This window comes from Anolis carolinensis, chromosome 4 (assembly GCF_035594765.1).
Source record: "Anolis carolinensis isolate JA03-04 chromosome 4, rAnoCar3.1.pri, whole genome shotgun sequence".
Lineage (NCBI taxonomy): Eukaryota > Metazoa > Chordata > Lepidosauria > Squamata > Dactyloidae > Anolis > Anolis carolinensis.
In genome coordinates this window covers 27,997,799-28,014,033 of record NC_085844.1, presented here as the reverse complement: position 1 = coordinate 28,014,033, position 16,235 = coordinate 27,997,799, and the positions used below count along the sequence as shown (strand labels likewise).

The window sequence follows — 16,235 nt, the reverse complement described above, 5'->3', positions numbered from 1 at the left end:
TTCTTTTCTTTTTGTTGTATGAACGTAGAGGCATGGATGAGGGGTTGTGCTGCCAAGTTTAGTGTTTCTGAGATGTGTAGTTTTGTTGTTTTGTCCTAGGCCGAAATTTCATTACTCTTTTATATATATAGATTGTATGTACATACAACTTGTAAGCCACTCTGAGTCCCCTTCGGGGTGAGAGAGGGTGGGGTATAAATGTAATAAATAAATAATTGTTGCTGGAGGGTTTTTTTGCACTACAAATAAGACATGTGCAGTGAGCATAGGAATTTGTTTTTTGTTTTTTCAAATAATAATTCGGCCCCTCAACAATCTGAGGGACCATGATTCGGCCCTCCACTTAAAAAGTTTGAGGACCCCTGTTCTAGAGTATGTTTCACTAAGTGTACTGACATTTTAAAAGTTCTGCTACAAATATTTTTAATTGGTGTCTGATGGGTCAAAGTGCAGGAGTTCGACGTATCAGCAGAGCCTTAACTGTCCAGGCCTTTAGTAACTATAACAATTATTAGCTGCTGAATGCACTGTTATATTGTTTAATATTGAAAATACATTTGATTTACGAAGTGTTTTTGGATAAAATTAAGGCTTCAGAACTCTAAATTTTGACCGAAACCCTACATCCTCAGAATTATGACAGTAGAGCTCCATTATTTTAGCTGTGACTGGTGACATCAAACCTTGCCAACAAGATTACTGAGGTGCTTCAGAATGCTTGGAGGTGATGTCTGAATTGCTCTCTCAGTCATGGAGCATGTTGAGAACAGGCAGCTGGAGAGACTCCTTAGGGCACTGCCACAACTGCTTGTCTCAATGCACCTGAGGAAAGCTATGACATCATGTCTGGCTAATTTTTGGGATTCAGGTTTACAAAGTTATCAGATCGTAAGTCTGCTTCCAGTCTTGTAACTCCTGAACAAGATGGCAGCAATCGTTTATAATTAATAAGCAACTTCATATAAGCTTTCAATATCGGAGCTGTCTGAGATTGGTGATGTATTGCTATGTTGGTCCTAAGCTGCTAAGAGGAATCTTCTGGTGCCTGGTCCTACATGTTATGGGGAGAGTGATGCAGTAGAGGCAGAGATGTGTGAATTCTGCACTCATAGGAAAGAATCCTGGTGGTTACTTATGCTCACATCCCTGCATAAGTTCATTTTAGGCATTGTAGAAGGAAGCATCTAGCATCTCCTTGTGTAGCATCTTTGCTGTGATACAACTCCCCCCCCCCCTAGCTATTGTGTGGCTGCAAGAGTACACTTGGGCATTGGCTATTCATGTGCAGCTGGGTAAAAGGCAGCATCCTTTGCCTTTATCAAGTAAATGGATCCATAGTAGATAGTGATCTCATTCCTTCAAACATGGACTGGGGGTGGATTGATATGGAAGACTCTTCTGTTACCAGTACACATATGGGGAAGAAGAGGCATGTTTTGTCTTACAGGTCATAAGCATAGTTGGTCAGCTGAGACTTATGTTCTGCCACCAGCCCTACTGGATCTAGGTCATATGGTGGAGATGTAATTGGCAGCAGAATGAATCTTTCTGAAAATTTCTGCTTTGTTTAAGACAAGGGTTAATTGTTCTGGGATTGCAAATCCCATAATCTCCACTGTTGATTGTATTGGAGAAGGCTGATGGAGTTCTAAGACAAAACACCTGTAGGTTTACCTTTACCTACTCTGGGTTTAAACTATGCAGATTAGCTTGAAAGTTGTGAACAGCATTTAAAACAGTCTGAACCAATACTGGCTGAATTAATTTCCATGGGCCACAATTTGGTTTTTAAGGCCTTTCTCCTCCCAATGGCCAGCTCTCACTAGATAAATTATGCAAACTAAGTAAATCTTTTCAGTCCTAAAATCGTCAACATATACAAGGTTTAAAATTCAGTTTTTCTGCATGAAAAATATTGATGTGTAACATGAATCTATCTTGTTTAACTTGTAACCTAATTAAATGTTAAAAATCCTTCCCCTATTAAAAAGAATAATTTGCACTTTCACAATTTAATAGAAGTCACTGACTATTAAAAGTTACTGCTTTAAATATAATGGATTAGATCTAGAGGGAATTGAGTGGAATTCAGTTTGTTCTACAAGACCTTAGTAGAATTCATTTGAAACAGTGAGCATTATTTTTATATCATGCTAAAAGCATCTTGTGATTCAATTTATTGATAGTTGCAGAGCTTGCCTCATAATGGGATAAACTCTCTGTGGTAATTGAACATTTGATGTAACAACACTATATAACTTCCAATCAATCATGACAAATATCAGTAATAATTAGGTATGTGCATGGCCCACGTACTTTGCAGTTGAGGTAGACTGTAAACAATCATACAAGAATCAATAACCTGTCTGATAAGTTATTATTACCTGCCTATATACCGTATATCAAATGTTCTACAGCCAACATTGTGAGATAGAAATGCAGGTGCTGCTTTAAGAAGAATAACCATTAATCCCCTAGGTTACTGATCTACTGCTAAGTATTACTTGACTTAAGTCTCTTCCTTGGCCATCTGATTAATAGGCTTTTCAAATATGCCCCTAATGAAAATGTAACAAAATAGTTATAGACTGTCTGGTTCAAACCATATTATTCTATCATGTAAGCTTGTTTTAGGGCAGTCCCAATATAACAATCAGAGATATGTATGTTTAGAACTATCTTTTAAATCTATATCAATTTCCTGTATTTCCTTCCTTCTTTATCCTTACAGTACTTTTGTATTAATTTCTGTCCATTTTTCCTCAGTGCACTGGAACTTCATCCATATTCTCTCAAACCTCTCCTGCGTCGAGCAATGGCCTATGAGTCTATAGAACGATATCGACAAGCATATGTTGATTATAAAACATTACTGCAAATAGACAGTGGAATCCAGGTAGCAAATGACAGTGTTAACAGGTAAGTATATGTCATATTGATACAAAATTATCAGATGCCAGTTTCTGGATGCAAATTATTCCCTTGGGACAGCCATTGAGGCAGGAACCCAAAGTTATTTTAAGTTTTAAAAGTTAACTCCTCTCTTTATTCCTTAAGTTTTTCATTTTCTTCTTGTCATATACCTAAGTTTTTTTTACTATTTCTTTCTACTTCTGATTTTTTAAAAGACTTGGTTAAATACAGTGGCTCAGTCACTGAAGGAAATAGAACATGTTCACCTTCTAATAAAAAGAGAAAGCGGACGGATGAGGAGCCAGCCCTAGTTTCCACTCTTTTCTGCTGCCTAGCAGAACATGAAGTCTAAAAGGGAAAGAGTAATATTCAAATCAAATGACAGCTGAGCAGCAAGGTTCTAAACTGAACTCAGAATCAATATTTTTAAAAAATTGATCAAGTGAAAGTGAATCTGAGGAACTAGCCATTCAGCCTCCACAAAAGCGGCAGGCTACAACAACACTGAGGAGGAGAGCAGACAAGATAGAGCAGAATGCAATATGACCCAAACAAGCATGGCAGAGAGGGTTTGCTTTATTCTGTAGCTGAGCAAGTGAGACTTGCCCAAGTGGAGTTCCATGTCTGAGTGGGGATCAAACCAAGGACTCTCAGAATCTGAGTCCAACACTCAAGCCACTACACTTTGCTGGGTCTCAATCATAACCTAGTCTCGTATTGGAATCTGTACACTTGGCATACCCTTAATCTGGTATTTCATATTGGCCAGGGTGATGATGTTTTGGATAATTTAATTTGGTTCTGTAAGCATGGAAATATTTAAGTAGTAAGAACTCTGTCTTCTGCAGGGAAAGAGAATCTATTTGGAACAGTTTGACCCAGAAACATAAGATGCTTCCAGAGATTTAACTCCTTTAGGACTCGCCTTGTTGTGGCTTGAGCAGTTGACACAATTGCATTTAAATGCCAGTATCCCTTTTGAACTAGTGAAACGACGACGATCCCTTTGGAGAGCCAAGTCAACCCTCTGTTTTTTTCTGGAGAAAATTGAATAGTGAATAGAACAGCACTAGAGCAACCGTGTATAAGGATTCAGAGGGAATCTTAACTTTTATGGGGTAAAACCCATTTTAATGTTTTTTATGATGTAGAAGGTGTATGGAAATGAAGGAACAGTTGCAAGCCATAGAATATTCAGACATGATGGGAAATAGCTGCCAGACCTTTCAAAACAGGCCCATCCAAATTTATATATTTTATTCCACAGGATGCAGCAGATAAATCTCCAGTGGTTTTCTCTAATTGATTTACATGTCAATTCATGAGTAAACCCATTAATATCTGTTCCAAATTTGATTCTTTAGTAAATGCAGTAATTCCACAGTGGTGGTTTATAGATTCTGTTTGTCCTATTACTATGAGTATTCTTAATCTTCAGGGTGTGTCCGAGATCTTTGTGTGTGCGCTCAGACTTTGCCAATCCTAGCTAATTAATGCAATCAAAGCTGGGAAGGCTGGTTGGATGGCTGTTTCTTTGAAGGAGGTAGGGTGCTGAATATCCTAAAGAAAACCATGGTAATGCACTCAATGTTTACAGAGATACACTTGAGAGAGAGTTAAAGAATCGGGGAGAAATCAAAGTCTCATGATATCCGGTTCTGTATCATTACCATGAAGCTATGATGAGGCCATGGAGGCCCTGAATTGTTTTCTTAGGGAAAGGAACGGGGGAAAGGTTAATCCAAACAAGAAATAAGTGCTGTTTGTAGGAAAGCTAATGAATGCTACAGCCTGCTAAATGTAGAGTTGTGGTTCTTTTGAAAATCCAGATGTACAACTTGGAAATGTTCATGGTTGCGCCCTCTCAACTATCAGATAAGCATGCTTTCTTGCAGGTAAATTTGGTAATTGCCATGCATGCTTTAATCATATCCAAATAGTAGTTTTAGAGCATGTCTAATATGATCCTTCCTTTGACTCTTAATTGACATCTAAGCACAATTCAAATGGCTGTTTATTAACTTTAAACCCAGAATGGTCAGGATGCTTGAAAGGATTCAAACATTTGTCTTCCTAATCAGATCAACTATGACTATAGAGATACCGTTAAAGATGAAGAGCCAGTGTGGTGAAATTGTTGTACATTGGACTACAGCTTTGGAGATCAGAATTCAAATCTGCTCAGCCTTGAAAAGCCACTGGGTGACCTTGGAAAAGTCACACTTTCTCAGCCTCAAAGGCAACCCCCTCTGATCAAATCTTGCCAAGAAAACCCCATGATAGGGTTGCCATAAATCAGAAACGACAACAACAAAGATTCAAACATACCATGCACATTTTGATAAATAATTGATGTAATTAATCTTTTACATCTCTCTAAATATCATACGTATTACATATCTCCCAGAATCCTAGTTCAGCACTTATATCACTATATCACATTGGTTTCTGATTGAGTCTTATAGTATTCTGCCATCTTTTCCCCACTTCTTATAGTAAAGATTAGAAGTAGGGGATTCTCTGATTACACTGTAACAAAACTTGAAAGATTTTCTGATCCTGGTTTAAAGGTGTTATTTCCTGTTTAATTGTGCAGTACCTACTTTGAAAGTAGTTGTTATACTCTAGAACGGTGGTTCCCAAACTTATTTGGCCTGCCGCCCCCTTTCCAGAAAAAATATGACTCAGCACCCCCTGGAAAGGGTGGCGTGGCTTAGAGGGGTGGGCGTGGCTCTTGCTCAAGAGGGCGGGGCCTCTTCGCAAGTGCCTGCCAACGGGGCTGAACCTCTATACCCCGTCCCCGTGTTCTAACAATTGCCTCAGGAGAGGTCTACAGAGGCTCTTGAGAAGAGGCCCTGTCCCTAGCCCGGCCTCTCAGGAGAGTTATACAGGCTCAGCCCTGTCTTGGGCTCTTGGAAGGAGGCCCCACCCCCTTCCCTAGTTCCGCCCTTTGTGTCCCAACAAGCGCCTCATGAGAGGCATAGATTCTCAGCCCTGTCTCAGGCTCTTGGGAAGAAGCCCTCCCCTGGCCCCACCCACGTATCTAATAGGTGCCATCACCACCCCCCGGATTGCTGCAGCACCCACCAGGGGGTGGTAGCACCCACTTTGGGAATCACTGCTCTAGAAACATCATTTTTGTGGCTACCACAAACTATGTTGAATTGGTCAATACTCTGAAATATTAATTGAAAAACTACAGCAAAATGTGCTACAAGATGTCTTTCAAAAACAAAGTTTTTGCAATTGAAACTTTCCCCATGTTTTTATGATACAACCAAATAGGAAATGACATTTATAACCCAGGAACAAAAACCGTGTTACATAGTGTTATTTTTTGCTTTTACTTTTACATAATGGGTGAAAACTCTGGGTCCCCCTGGGGGAGAAGAGCGGTATACAAATTAAATAAATAAATAAATAAATAAACTATTTTTCAGCCTTTGCTAGAAGTAGTGGAGGGGAGTAAGAACGCAACGATGAAAAGATTATCAGATTTGTTTCAGCATAAGTTCTTTTAAATCAGTCAGTTTTTGAGATACATTCACAAAGTGGATCATAATTCATAAAAATTCATGCTAAAATAATGTGTTGGTCTTAAAGCTAACATTTTTTCCCATCTACTCTTCTATATATGAAGTCTAACATAGTTATCTCTTTAAAAATGGCATCAATGGTATTTTAAAATATCATTTAAAATGTTGAACTTGCATGACATAAATCCGTGTTCACATTTACACAATTCCAAAACTGCACAAAAAACATTTTCTGCTTGCTTGCTTGTTCTTTAGAAATCCTTCTGTTTTGTTGTTCTTAACACAATGACTTTTCCCCCCTTCTAGGTCTTATTTATGCTTTTTGCTTCACTGCTTATTACTCCTTCCTTCCTGGCAACCTATCTCCCTATTTCAACTGCTTCCTTCTCTTCCTCCTCCTGCTGGTAATTCATTTTTGCTCGCAAAGTATTTGTTTCTAGATTATATATTCTGGATTATAGAATATATAAACTATAGAATTAAACAAATTTGATATACACTTTAAAACTTAAAAATAGTATTTCCAGGGATGTCATATTGGTTTTCAACATTGCCACAATTCATGATCAGTGGGATGAATAATGCAGCATAGCATTTAAGTTAGTACATGTATATATTAGAATATAGTTTGAGCCGACAATTTAAATGTATAATTGTTTTAAACTGTAAAGATCGGAATATAATGTATATAAATGTTATTTTTGAAAGTTTCCCTCTATTGTAATAATTGGTTAGTTTATGGCAGCTTAAAAATGTAACTACAATCTGTGGTAAAAATGTGTTTTTGTTTGTTTGTTTTTTAGGATAACAAGAACGCTAATAGATCAGGATGGCCCAGACTGGAGGGAGAAGCTGCCCCCAATTCCTGTTGTTCCTGTGTCTGCTCAGTTACACTGGTGGGATGGAGAAAACTTTACTTCAGAGGCAAAACAAAAGAAAACTTCAGCCAAACAGTCAACAAGTGTGTATTTTCATGCAAAGTTGTGTCACTTATACATAGTGATCCATAAGTAGGACTGGTAGTAAGCATTTATTACACTGAGAATTTGGTGCATTTCTAAGGTAAATTCAAGAAACAAATCCAAGCACTAACCATACCTATTGATGCAATTGCAAGGCGCTACAAGGCACCTCGGGGAGAAGGGGGTGGGATATAAATAAAGCATTATTATTATTATTATTATTATTATTATTATTATTATATTTTCAGCAGTAGACAAAAAGGAACTGAAGGTTTAGGTGGGAAGCACACTGCTATGCCTGAGAAGTAGGCAGGGCTATTAATAAATTGAATGCCAGTCTTGGCTCAAAAATACTTTTATCTATTTTGGGAAACAGGTGACAATCCAGAAGAAATCTTCAAGATTCTTAAGAAACAGGGAAATGAATTTGTCAAAAAGGGTAACACTGAAGGAGCATTGAAGAAGTACAGTGAGTGTATAAAGTTAAATCCCCAGGAACTGACCATTTACACTAACAGGTAAGAAGATATCTAAAAGGCTTTTGAGTGTTTTAATGGTGCTTTTAGGGTGTTTTAGGATGTTTTTTTAAGATGTTTTTTAAAGATGTTTTTAAGATGTTTTTTAAATTGTTGACTTTAGCCGGCTCTTGTAAGCCGCTCCGAGCCCTAGGGGAGTGGCGGGCATATAAGTTTGAAAAATAAATAAATAAAATCTGGAACCCATTTTCATTCAGACCAACAGGATTGGTTATTAACTTTATTGGGAATTGGATTGTTTTCCAAGACCCATCATTTTTTGTGATTGAAAACAAATTTACACAATGAAGTTATACGTAGCCTTATGCTCACATATGAAAAACTCTGTAATTTGTTGTGCAGGAAAATATTAGATATCTGGGCACACGATCTCCACACTGCCTTTCCATCCAGTTTATACAACAAACAAACAGCATTGCCACTGTTAACACATTTCTTCACATACATACAATAGGCCTTGTGTGCCTTGTGATAATTTGCTCTAGGACTGGATGAGTGTGAGAATATATTCTTAATACTGTTGTGTCTGTCTTTTCCTACTGTATTAGGGCTCTTTGTTATTTGAAATTATCTCAATTTGAAGAAGCCAAAAAGGACTGCGATTATGTTCTTCAGACAGATGGCTGTAATATAAAAGCTTTATACAGAAGAGCTCTAGCATTCAAAGGATTAGAGGTAAGGACAGGGAGTAGCATGCCTGTTGACATATAATTACTGTTTATTAGCTAACATAATATAGCATTGTACCTGCATTAGATGTTCTAAAAGCGTTTTAAAGAAAGTAAAGGATCATACACATTTGAGTAAAAATAGGAAATGCTCCTAAATAACCCCCTCCTATTTGTGATCTTTCTCTTGTTTCTGCACTTTTTTTTCCTCTTTTTATCATGTAGTGAGTGAGAAGACATTGTAAAACTAGGAATGTTGCTATATAGCATTGCCATTTGGGGCAAATGAAGGAAGTACTACTTTCCCTGGGTGCAACTGGATGGATTTTCCTGACTAACTGTACTGCTGAGGTTTTATTAGCCGCCCACCAAGTGTAACACGGAGATAGAAAATTTGTTGGCTCTCTAGGTTTCCCAGCCCGTGATTCAACAAGAATAATTGCCAAACCATTGTTCTGCCTCCAATTTTTCTCATGAGTCAATAAAAATTTGGAGGTAACACCATGATTCTAACCATATTTTTACTTTAGTCTGAAATGGGTGATGCATTTATATACGAGGGTTGAATGAAAAGCAGGAAGTGTCACCCCAAAGGAGATTCATCAGAGAATGCAAGCTGTTTATGGTGATTGTGTTGATGTGAGTACTGTGCGTCGTTGGGCGAGTAAGTGTAAAGATGTTGAGGTGGGAACATCTGACTTGCGTGACAAACAGCCAAGCAAAGCAATAATGCGACCCACATGTTCTTGTGAAATGCCGATTATGCTTGAAATTTCTCTCTGAGTGATACGACGATCGTCCTGAATCAATCTGTCGACCTTTTGCTTGTGAAGCTCGGTGGTTGCTGTCACAGGACGTCCAACTTTTTGTTTGTCATGCAAGTCAGATGTTCCCACCTCAACATCTTTACACCTACTCGTCCAACGACGCACAGTACTCACATCAACACAATCACCATAAACAGTTTGCATTCTCTGATGAATCTCCTTTGGGGTGACATCTTCTGCTTTTCATTCAACCCTCATATATAAATGCATCACCCATTTCAGACTAAAGTAAAGATATGGTTAGAATCATGGTGTTACCACCAAATTTTTGTTGACTCATGAGAAAAATTGGAGGCAGAAAAATGGTTTGGCAACGATTCTTGTTGATACCTTGCAACCGTCAAAGACATTTATTTTATTACAGGGCTTTTAGAATATAATTTTATTTTATCTGTTGGGACTGTTTGCCTATTGTGTCAAGTGATAACTCATTCATAATGTCCCTAGTGGCTGAGTGGTACAATATAAATTAAGACAGTGATGATGGACAGAAACAGGCATTTTTTTCCTCATTCCTGCAACCTAGAAGCCTGTCTAGCAGATCCATTCCCTCACCACACTGGTGAATGCCTGAAGACATGTGTCTTACTGGATTCAGCCAGCAGCTTAACATTTGGAAACATCTATACATGCATGATTTTAAGTGTTGGACTGTGACTGGAGATCCAGGTTTGAATCTCCGCTCAGCCATGGAATCCATTGGGTGACTCTGGGCAATAATACTTTCTCTGCCTTGGAGGAAGGTCAAGCCAAATCTCTCCTGAGCAAATCTTGCCAAGAACAAGTTGAAAGTTCACAACAAGTGCAGTATTTTTAGCCCAAATCCTTATTGCCAAGTCTTTTTCTGTCTTCTAAGCATTTGCAAACATTTGCAAATGTTTTCTAGCAGTTACAAATGTGTTAGGATAGATTAACACATTGGTAACTGCTTCCTATTCATGCTTATGGTTGTGGCATGATTGCAAATATATATGTAACATTGTCTGTACACTCTCATGCATTGTGTCGTTTAAAACTTGATGACTAATTCTATTTTTAAATTTCAGAACTACAAAGCCAGTATTGATGATTTGAATAAAGTTCTTCTAATAGATCCACATATTGATGAAGCAAAGAAGGAACTGCAAGAAACCACTCGGTTGCTTAAACTCAGAAATGATGTTACGGACAATACACCACAAAAGCAAAGGAAAAAAATTGAAATTCAAGAGGTACTCTGTGCTTTTTAAAAAGACAAATTCCCAAAGGAGGCCAATATTAACTCCTTGCTATGAAAATGTTGCTCTGAATAACAATTCCCAAGCAGTTTTTTGTGGGGTTGTATAGATGCGTTGTAGATAGGAAAGTCAGGACAGAAATAGGGAGTCCAAGTAGGTCACATCTCTCAGGTTTTGGATCATACTCCACTAAAATTATTATTTTTGTGCTACTGTTGTTATCATCATTGTTAATCATAATCTGACTTAGTTTTGCATTGTGTATCACATTGATGTTAAGAAGTACAGCACACTAATCATTTCCTATTCAGTACAGTAGGACTTCTTTATCTATAGGAGCAGTATCCCCAGCTGGAAGTGCCCTACATTTCAGTACAGGTCATGTATCCACATGAAGTCTGGGAACATATTCTCCGCAGATATGGGGGGTCACACTGCATTTGTCTTCAAAACTCCATGGGCAGATTGACTAACTGATTGCACTTCTGTTCTTTAGCTGTAAGGAATCTGAGAGCAGCCTTTAAGTAAATAGAAACTAGACAGTTCCTGATACCAAGTTTCCAGTCTGAAAGGGCATGGAACAAAACAAAAGGGATGGGGAGTGAAAGGCAAAACAGGCACTTAATTCTAATTTTAATTGAAATGGGCTGATCATAACTCAGAGGCAGACCTCAGTGGATTTCCAAGGAATGCCACAGCTACTTAACTTTTCTTGCCGTGGCTATTGTACGTAATGGCATATATATATAGTTCCCTGGATGTTGTTGGACTACATGTCCTATCATGCAGCTTCTGCGTAGCTATGATGGTTGCAGCTGATGAGAATTTCATTCTTGAGGGCCACATATTTCTCGCTCCATTTCACAGGGGGAGGTTTTAGCTTTCCAAGATCTAGCTGGAATCTGCAATTAAGTAGCCTAGATATATCCTGCATTAACGGAACCATAGTTCCGTTAGTAGACCCACTATGTTCTGCACTAGTCAGCCCTCATTTGGATTACTGATTGCAAGTCTGAGCATTTCATGTTAAGAAGGATATAAACAAACTTGAGCAAGTTCAGAGAAGAGCAATGAATGATAAGAGATAAGGAGACCAAAATATTTGAGGAAAGGTTGAAGGAATTCAGCCAGGGGAAGGGAAGCCTAAGGAGCAATATAACTGTACTCTTTAAATACCTAAAGAGTTGTCACACAGAGGACTGTATAGGTTTGTTCTCTGCTCCCCAGAGAGTAGGACAAGGTTTAATGGTTTTAGTTTACAGCAGGGTATACTTCAATTGGAACTTTCATTGTGGTAATTTAAATAGCATTTTGCATATGCCATCACTCACAGAGAGAATTTTATTTAGATGAACAGGAAACAATCTTTAAAAGATTTCCCCTGCCACATTCTAATTCAGGGGTCCTCAAACCTTTTAAGCATGGAGCAGGTTCATGGTCCCTCAGAGTGGGGGGTGGACTATAGTTTGAAAAAAAATCATGAATGAATTCCTGCGCACACTGCACATATCTTATTTGTAGTGCAAAAACCACAAAATAACAATACAGTATTTAAAATGAACAATTTTAAACAACATAAACTTACCAGGATTTCAGTGGGAAGGGTGGGCCTGGTTTTGGCTGATGGGATAGTCAAGTTAATTAGCTATTTAAAGTTTAGGGCAGGGGCCAGGTAAATGACCTTGGAGGGCCACATTTGGTCCACGGGCCTTTATTTGGGGACCCCTGCTCTAATTCCTTAAGTATTATTAATATAGTTTCTCTCACTTCCTGTTGTCTCACCTCTGTTCTTAACTATGAGTCATTTGTAAGTTGGATGTTTGTAACTCGGGGACTGCATGTACTTAGCTGTGGAACATTCCTATATGGTCTCTGCACAGACATGAAAAGTCATTTGTGTGAGTTCACAGATGAGCTTTCAAAGAACCACAGTCACCAATAAACAACTTTTATGCCCTTCAAATGGGAAGCCAGATGTAAGAAGATCACTGCAGGACAATGCAGCTGAAGAGTGTCTCCAGTTGGACAGAGACAGTGGCATGGTTTTTTAAAAATACAGTTGATGATCCAGTGAGAAAAAGAATGACACATCCATAAAACTGAAAAAATATTAAAGCTAAAAATACCCATGCACCCAGAAATATTCCTACTAGGAATAACAGACGGATCACTGCTGAAGTCATGCGATAAACTCTTCACCTTGATGACAACTGCTGCGAGAATAGTTTATGTACGAGCCTGGAAATTGGAGGAAACACCAGAAACGGATCGTGAAAGTGTGAGGTGGCTGAGATGGACATTCTGACAGGGTATCTCCAGTCAAAAGACCCTTCCGAGTTTAGGAAAGACTGGGAGCCCTTCAAAAGGTTTTTAGAAGGAAAGACTATTTCAACGTGGGGGTTTCAAATTTGACTATTATAAATTTTAATTTTCACCACTCGTTTAACTTCCTTCTGTAAAAAAAAAGGTAATGATGAAGAAAAAAAGAACTAGAGTTCACAATTGCTGGTGGCTTGTGAACAGGTTGTGAAACAGTGAAAATAAGCAGATAATTCAGGTGTATTTCAAGGGATTCTGGACCTTGTGCTAAATAGAAAACTAACTGAGCATATTTATGGAGAAATTGTTATATTCCTGGGAATATCTGAATAAGCATGGAGATCTCTGGGATATCTTACTGGAGTGCTTTACTGGAAAAGCAGGGAGCTAGACTGTTTAATTGATGACCTCTGGAACAATAGATAGTATAATTAGAACAGGATGGACTCAACACTGGTACTTTCATTAAGACATCCTAGTCTATATATTTGTAGAAATGCTCTGACTCACTGCCTGCGTATTATAATTTATTATGCATTATTTTATTTAATAAAATAACATTCCTAAAATTAAAAAAAGTGATACAATAGACCATAGAATAATTCTGCCTGAAATGCAGGCATTTATAGTCTACCATCTAAGGGAATCCATTAAAAAGTATTCTTGATGTACTAAAAAGCAAAAATTTACTATTCTAGGAGTAAGAACATGATTTATTACTAGCCTTAATGAAATATAGACTTATCATAAATGCACGTTATTATTCTTCTATATCTCTGTTAACCAAATGATGACATACTACTTGGAAATCCTGACTATTAGTATTACTACTACTACTACTACTACTACTACTACTATTATTTTATTTTCCAGCTGTCGTACTGGAACAACGATTGTTTAGTTTAACTTTAACAGTTTTTGGCAGTTCTTTGTTAGAACATTACCAATGTTAGCTGCTTCTAACCTAGCGATTTTATTCAAAGTGTTTAATGCTAGCGCTAATGCTTTTTGCTTTTTGGTGTGTTTCTTTGCCAAGTACATTTGCATTTTTATATCGCCATTTGTTCAGATTTTTTTTCTTTTTTATATAAATATGGACACTTTAGCTTTGTTTTTGGTTTTTGGTTTTTTCTCTCTCTCTCTCCCTTTTTGATTCTTTTTTAATCTCAGTTTTCCTACTTTCTATACAGTCAAATGTTCTCACTCTTTTGATGTTAATTTACTCTATCTTATAAGGTAAAACTTCAATATATATATATATATATATATATATATATATATATATATATATGAAAAAAAAGAATGACACATCTAATTTCTCCATAGTCAGACTTGGGAGTACATGCAAATGGATTAGTAATTCCGTTTATGATAACATTGTGGTAAATGTGGTAGTAAGGTCTGTGATGAAATGAATATCATTTAAAGTATTTTGGTGATAATAGCTGCTTCATAGGAATCACACTGTTGCATATCTATATTGAAACCATCTTTCTTTTGAAGGCAAATGATAATGAAGAGGGTGCAGAAACCAATGGTTCGGGAACTGCTGCAGTAAAATACCATAGTGCTAAAGGAGAATTTGAAACAACGGTGCCATCGAATAGTTCAGAGAAGCTGATAATTTCTAAACCATCAAATGCCTATGAATTTGGTCAGATTATAAATGCTGTGAATGCCAGTAAGGACATCACTGCTTGTGCAGAGCTCTTGAGAGTGACTGAGCCAAAAGATTTGCCAGTATTTCTGAGCAACAAACTAGATGGAAGTATTTTTTTAATCTTTATCCAAGCCTTGCAATCAGATGTGTTTTGCAAGGACCCTGACCTTGTGTACCAGCATCTTGTTCATCTGAGTAAAGCGGAAAGATTTAAGGTAGGCAACTAAAGTATTCAGTTATTACTTGAGTAAATTACTAATAATTGTGTTGACTAGTTGTTTGGACAAATGCAAGTGCTGACCACACAAATATTTGTTCCTCTTTTCAGATGGTCCTGTCTTTACTTAATAAGAATGAAGTGGAACGAGTTCGATGGCTATTTGATTCTCTTGCCAAAGAGCAAAAACAACAGTTTTCTTTAGGTGATCTGGAGAGCCTTAAGAGAGACTTTGAACTTTAAAGAACTTCATTTTGGATTTTGCCTCTTGCATGCAATCCCTTGATGCTTGTAGGACAGGCATATAAACTATGCAGACGTGCATGGGACAAAAGCCAGTCTTTTATCTGGACTGTTTGATAATGCACATTTTTAACATGCACACTGAAAATCTGTTTTTCCATCCTGCATATTTTTATCCTAGTTTACATTTGCATGACTGTATATTAATGGGCCTGTTTACTCACTACTTGGCTCATTTACATACTCTTCTCACTGGGTGAGTAGTGGTCAGGAAGAGAATGGGAATGGACCTGAGTCTGAGGAAAGGATTATGAGCCAACAAAGGACATAGCCCTCTGTGCCAAGTGGACAGACCTCCTCCCCACAACTGCAGTTCTGTAAGACAACATGTTGATCTAATAATCTACTCTACTACAGTAACATTAATTAAGTTGTAGGTATCAATTCATATGTTTTTGGTTGTATTTTCTCCCTTAGAATACTGACAGCTCTTCTAAAGATGCTGCTGCTCAGAGATGGCAACTTCTTTGTCAGCCTTACTGGCTGAACAGGAATTATACATTTCTCTTTCTTTCTGCAGGGGCTCATGCTAAAAGGCATTTCCGGCATATTTTGCTTTTTTCCTGCTCAGTGAGATAACCACTGTGCACTTTAGTGCAGTTGAAGCCAACCCTAGCTTTCATCTACCACCAAGTCTATTTAAGGCAGACACTCACCTCTGGCTCCCATGAAGTGTAGCTTGAAGGAAAAACTGTGGCTCATTTCTTCTCATCTTGCATCAGTGCTCCAATTAAATATGTACAATAACATGTTCTAGAGAGATGAACATGGGAGTCCAATCAACTTATGACAAGTTGGTATAAAGGTGATTTGGCTCTTTTCTGTACTTCTTTCTTTGGATACAGAAAGATCTTTCTTGTGCATTGTGAACAGCAATGCTGAATCAAATAAGGGATATAAAATGCTTTAAAACAATATAACTATTATATTTTTAAACTGGAGCTTAGTAATTTATTATTAGTGTCCATATCAAATTTTATTGTGAGAGGTTGCTCAGGTACTTGTATTATATTGAAGGTGAGATTACTTTGTCCTTAATTAAAAATTAAATAAACTGAAATGTTCCATATAGCTGAA

The 16,235-nt window shown here is 37.6% G+C and overlaps 1 protein-coding gene across 1 annotated transcript in view; it reads left to right on the top strand.

Moving 5' to 3' along the window:
* The window catches only part of spag1 (sperm associated antigen 1), a 35,985-nt gene extending 19,750 nt beyond the window's left edge, over positions 1 to 16,235 (top strand). Inside the window, exons 13-19 of the mRNA XM_008119481.3 lie at positions 2,767 to 2,919; positions 7,253 to 7,410; positions 7,788 to 7,929; positions 8,496 to 8,622; positions 10,489 to 10,653; positions 14,482 to 14,853; positions 14,967 to 16,235. Of these exons, the coding sequence (XP_008117688.2) occupies positions 2,767 to 2,919; positions 7,253 to 7,410; positions 7,788 to 7,929; positions 8,496 to 8,622; positions 10,489 to 10,653; positions 14,482 to 14,853; positions 14,967 to 15,098 (1,249 nt within the window). The 3' untranslated portion in view covers positions 15,099 to 16,235. The remainder of the gene's footprint in view (positions 1 to 2,766; positions 2,920 to 7,252; positions 7,411 to 7,787; positions 7,930 to 8,495; positions 8,623 to 10,488; positions 10,654 to 14,481; positions 14,854 to 14,966) is intronic.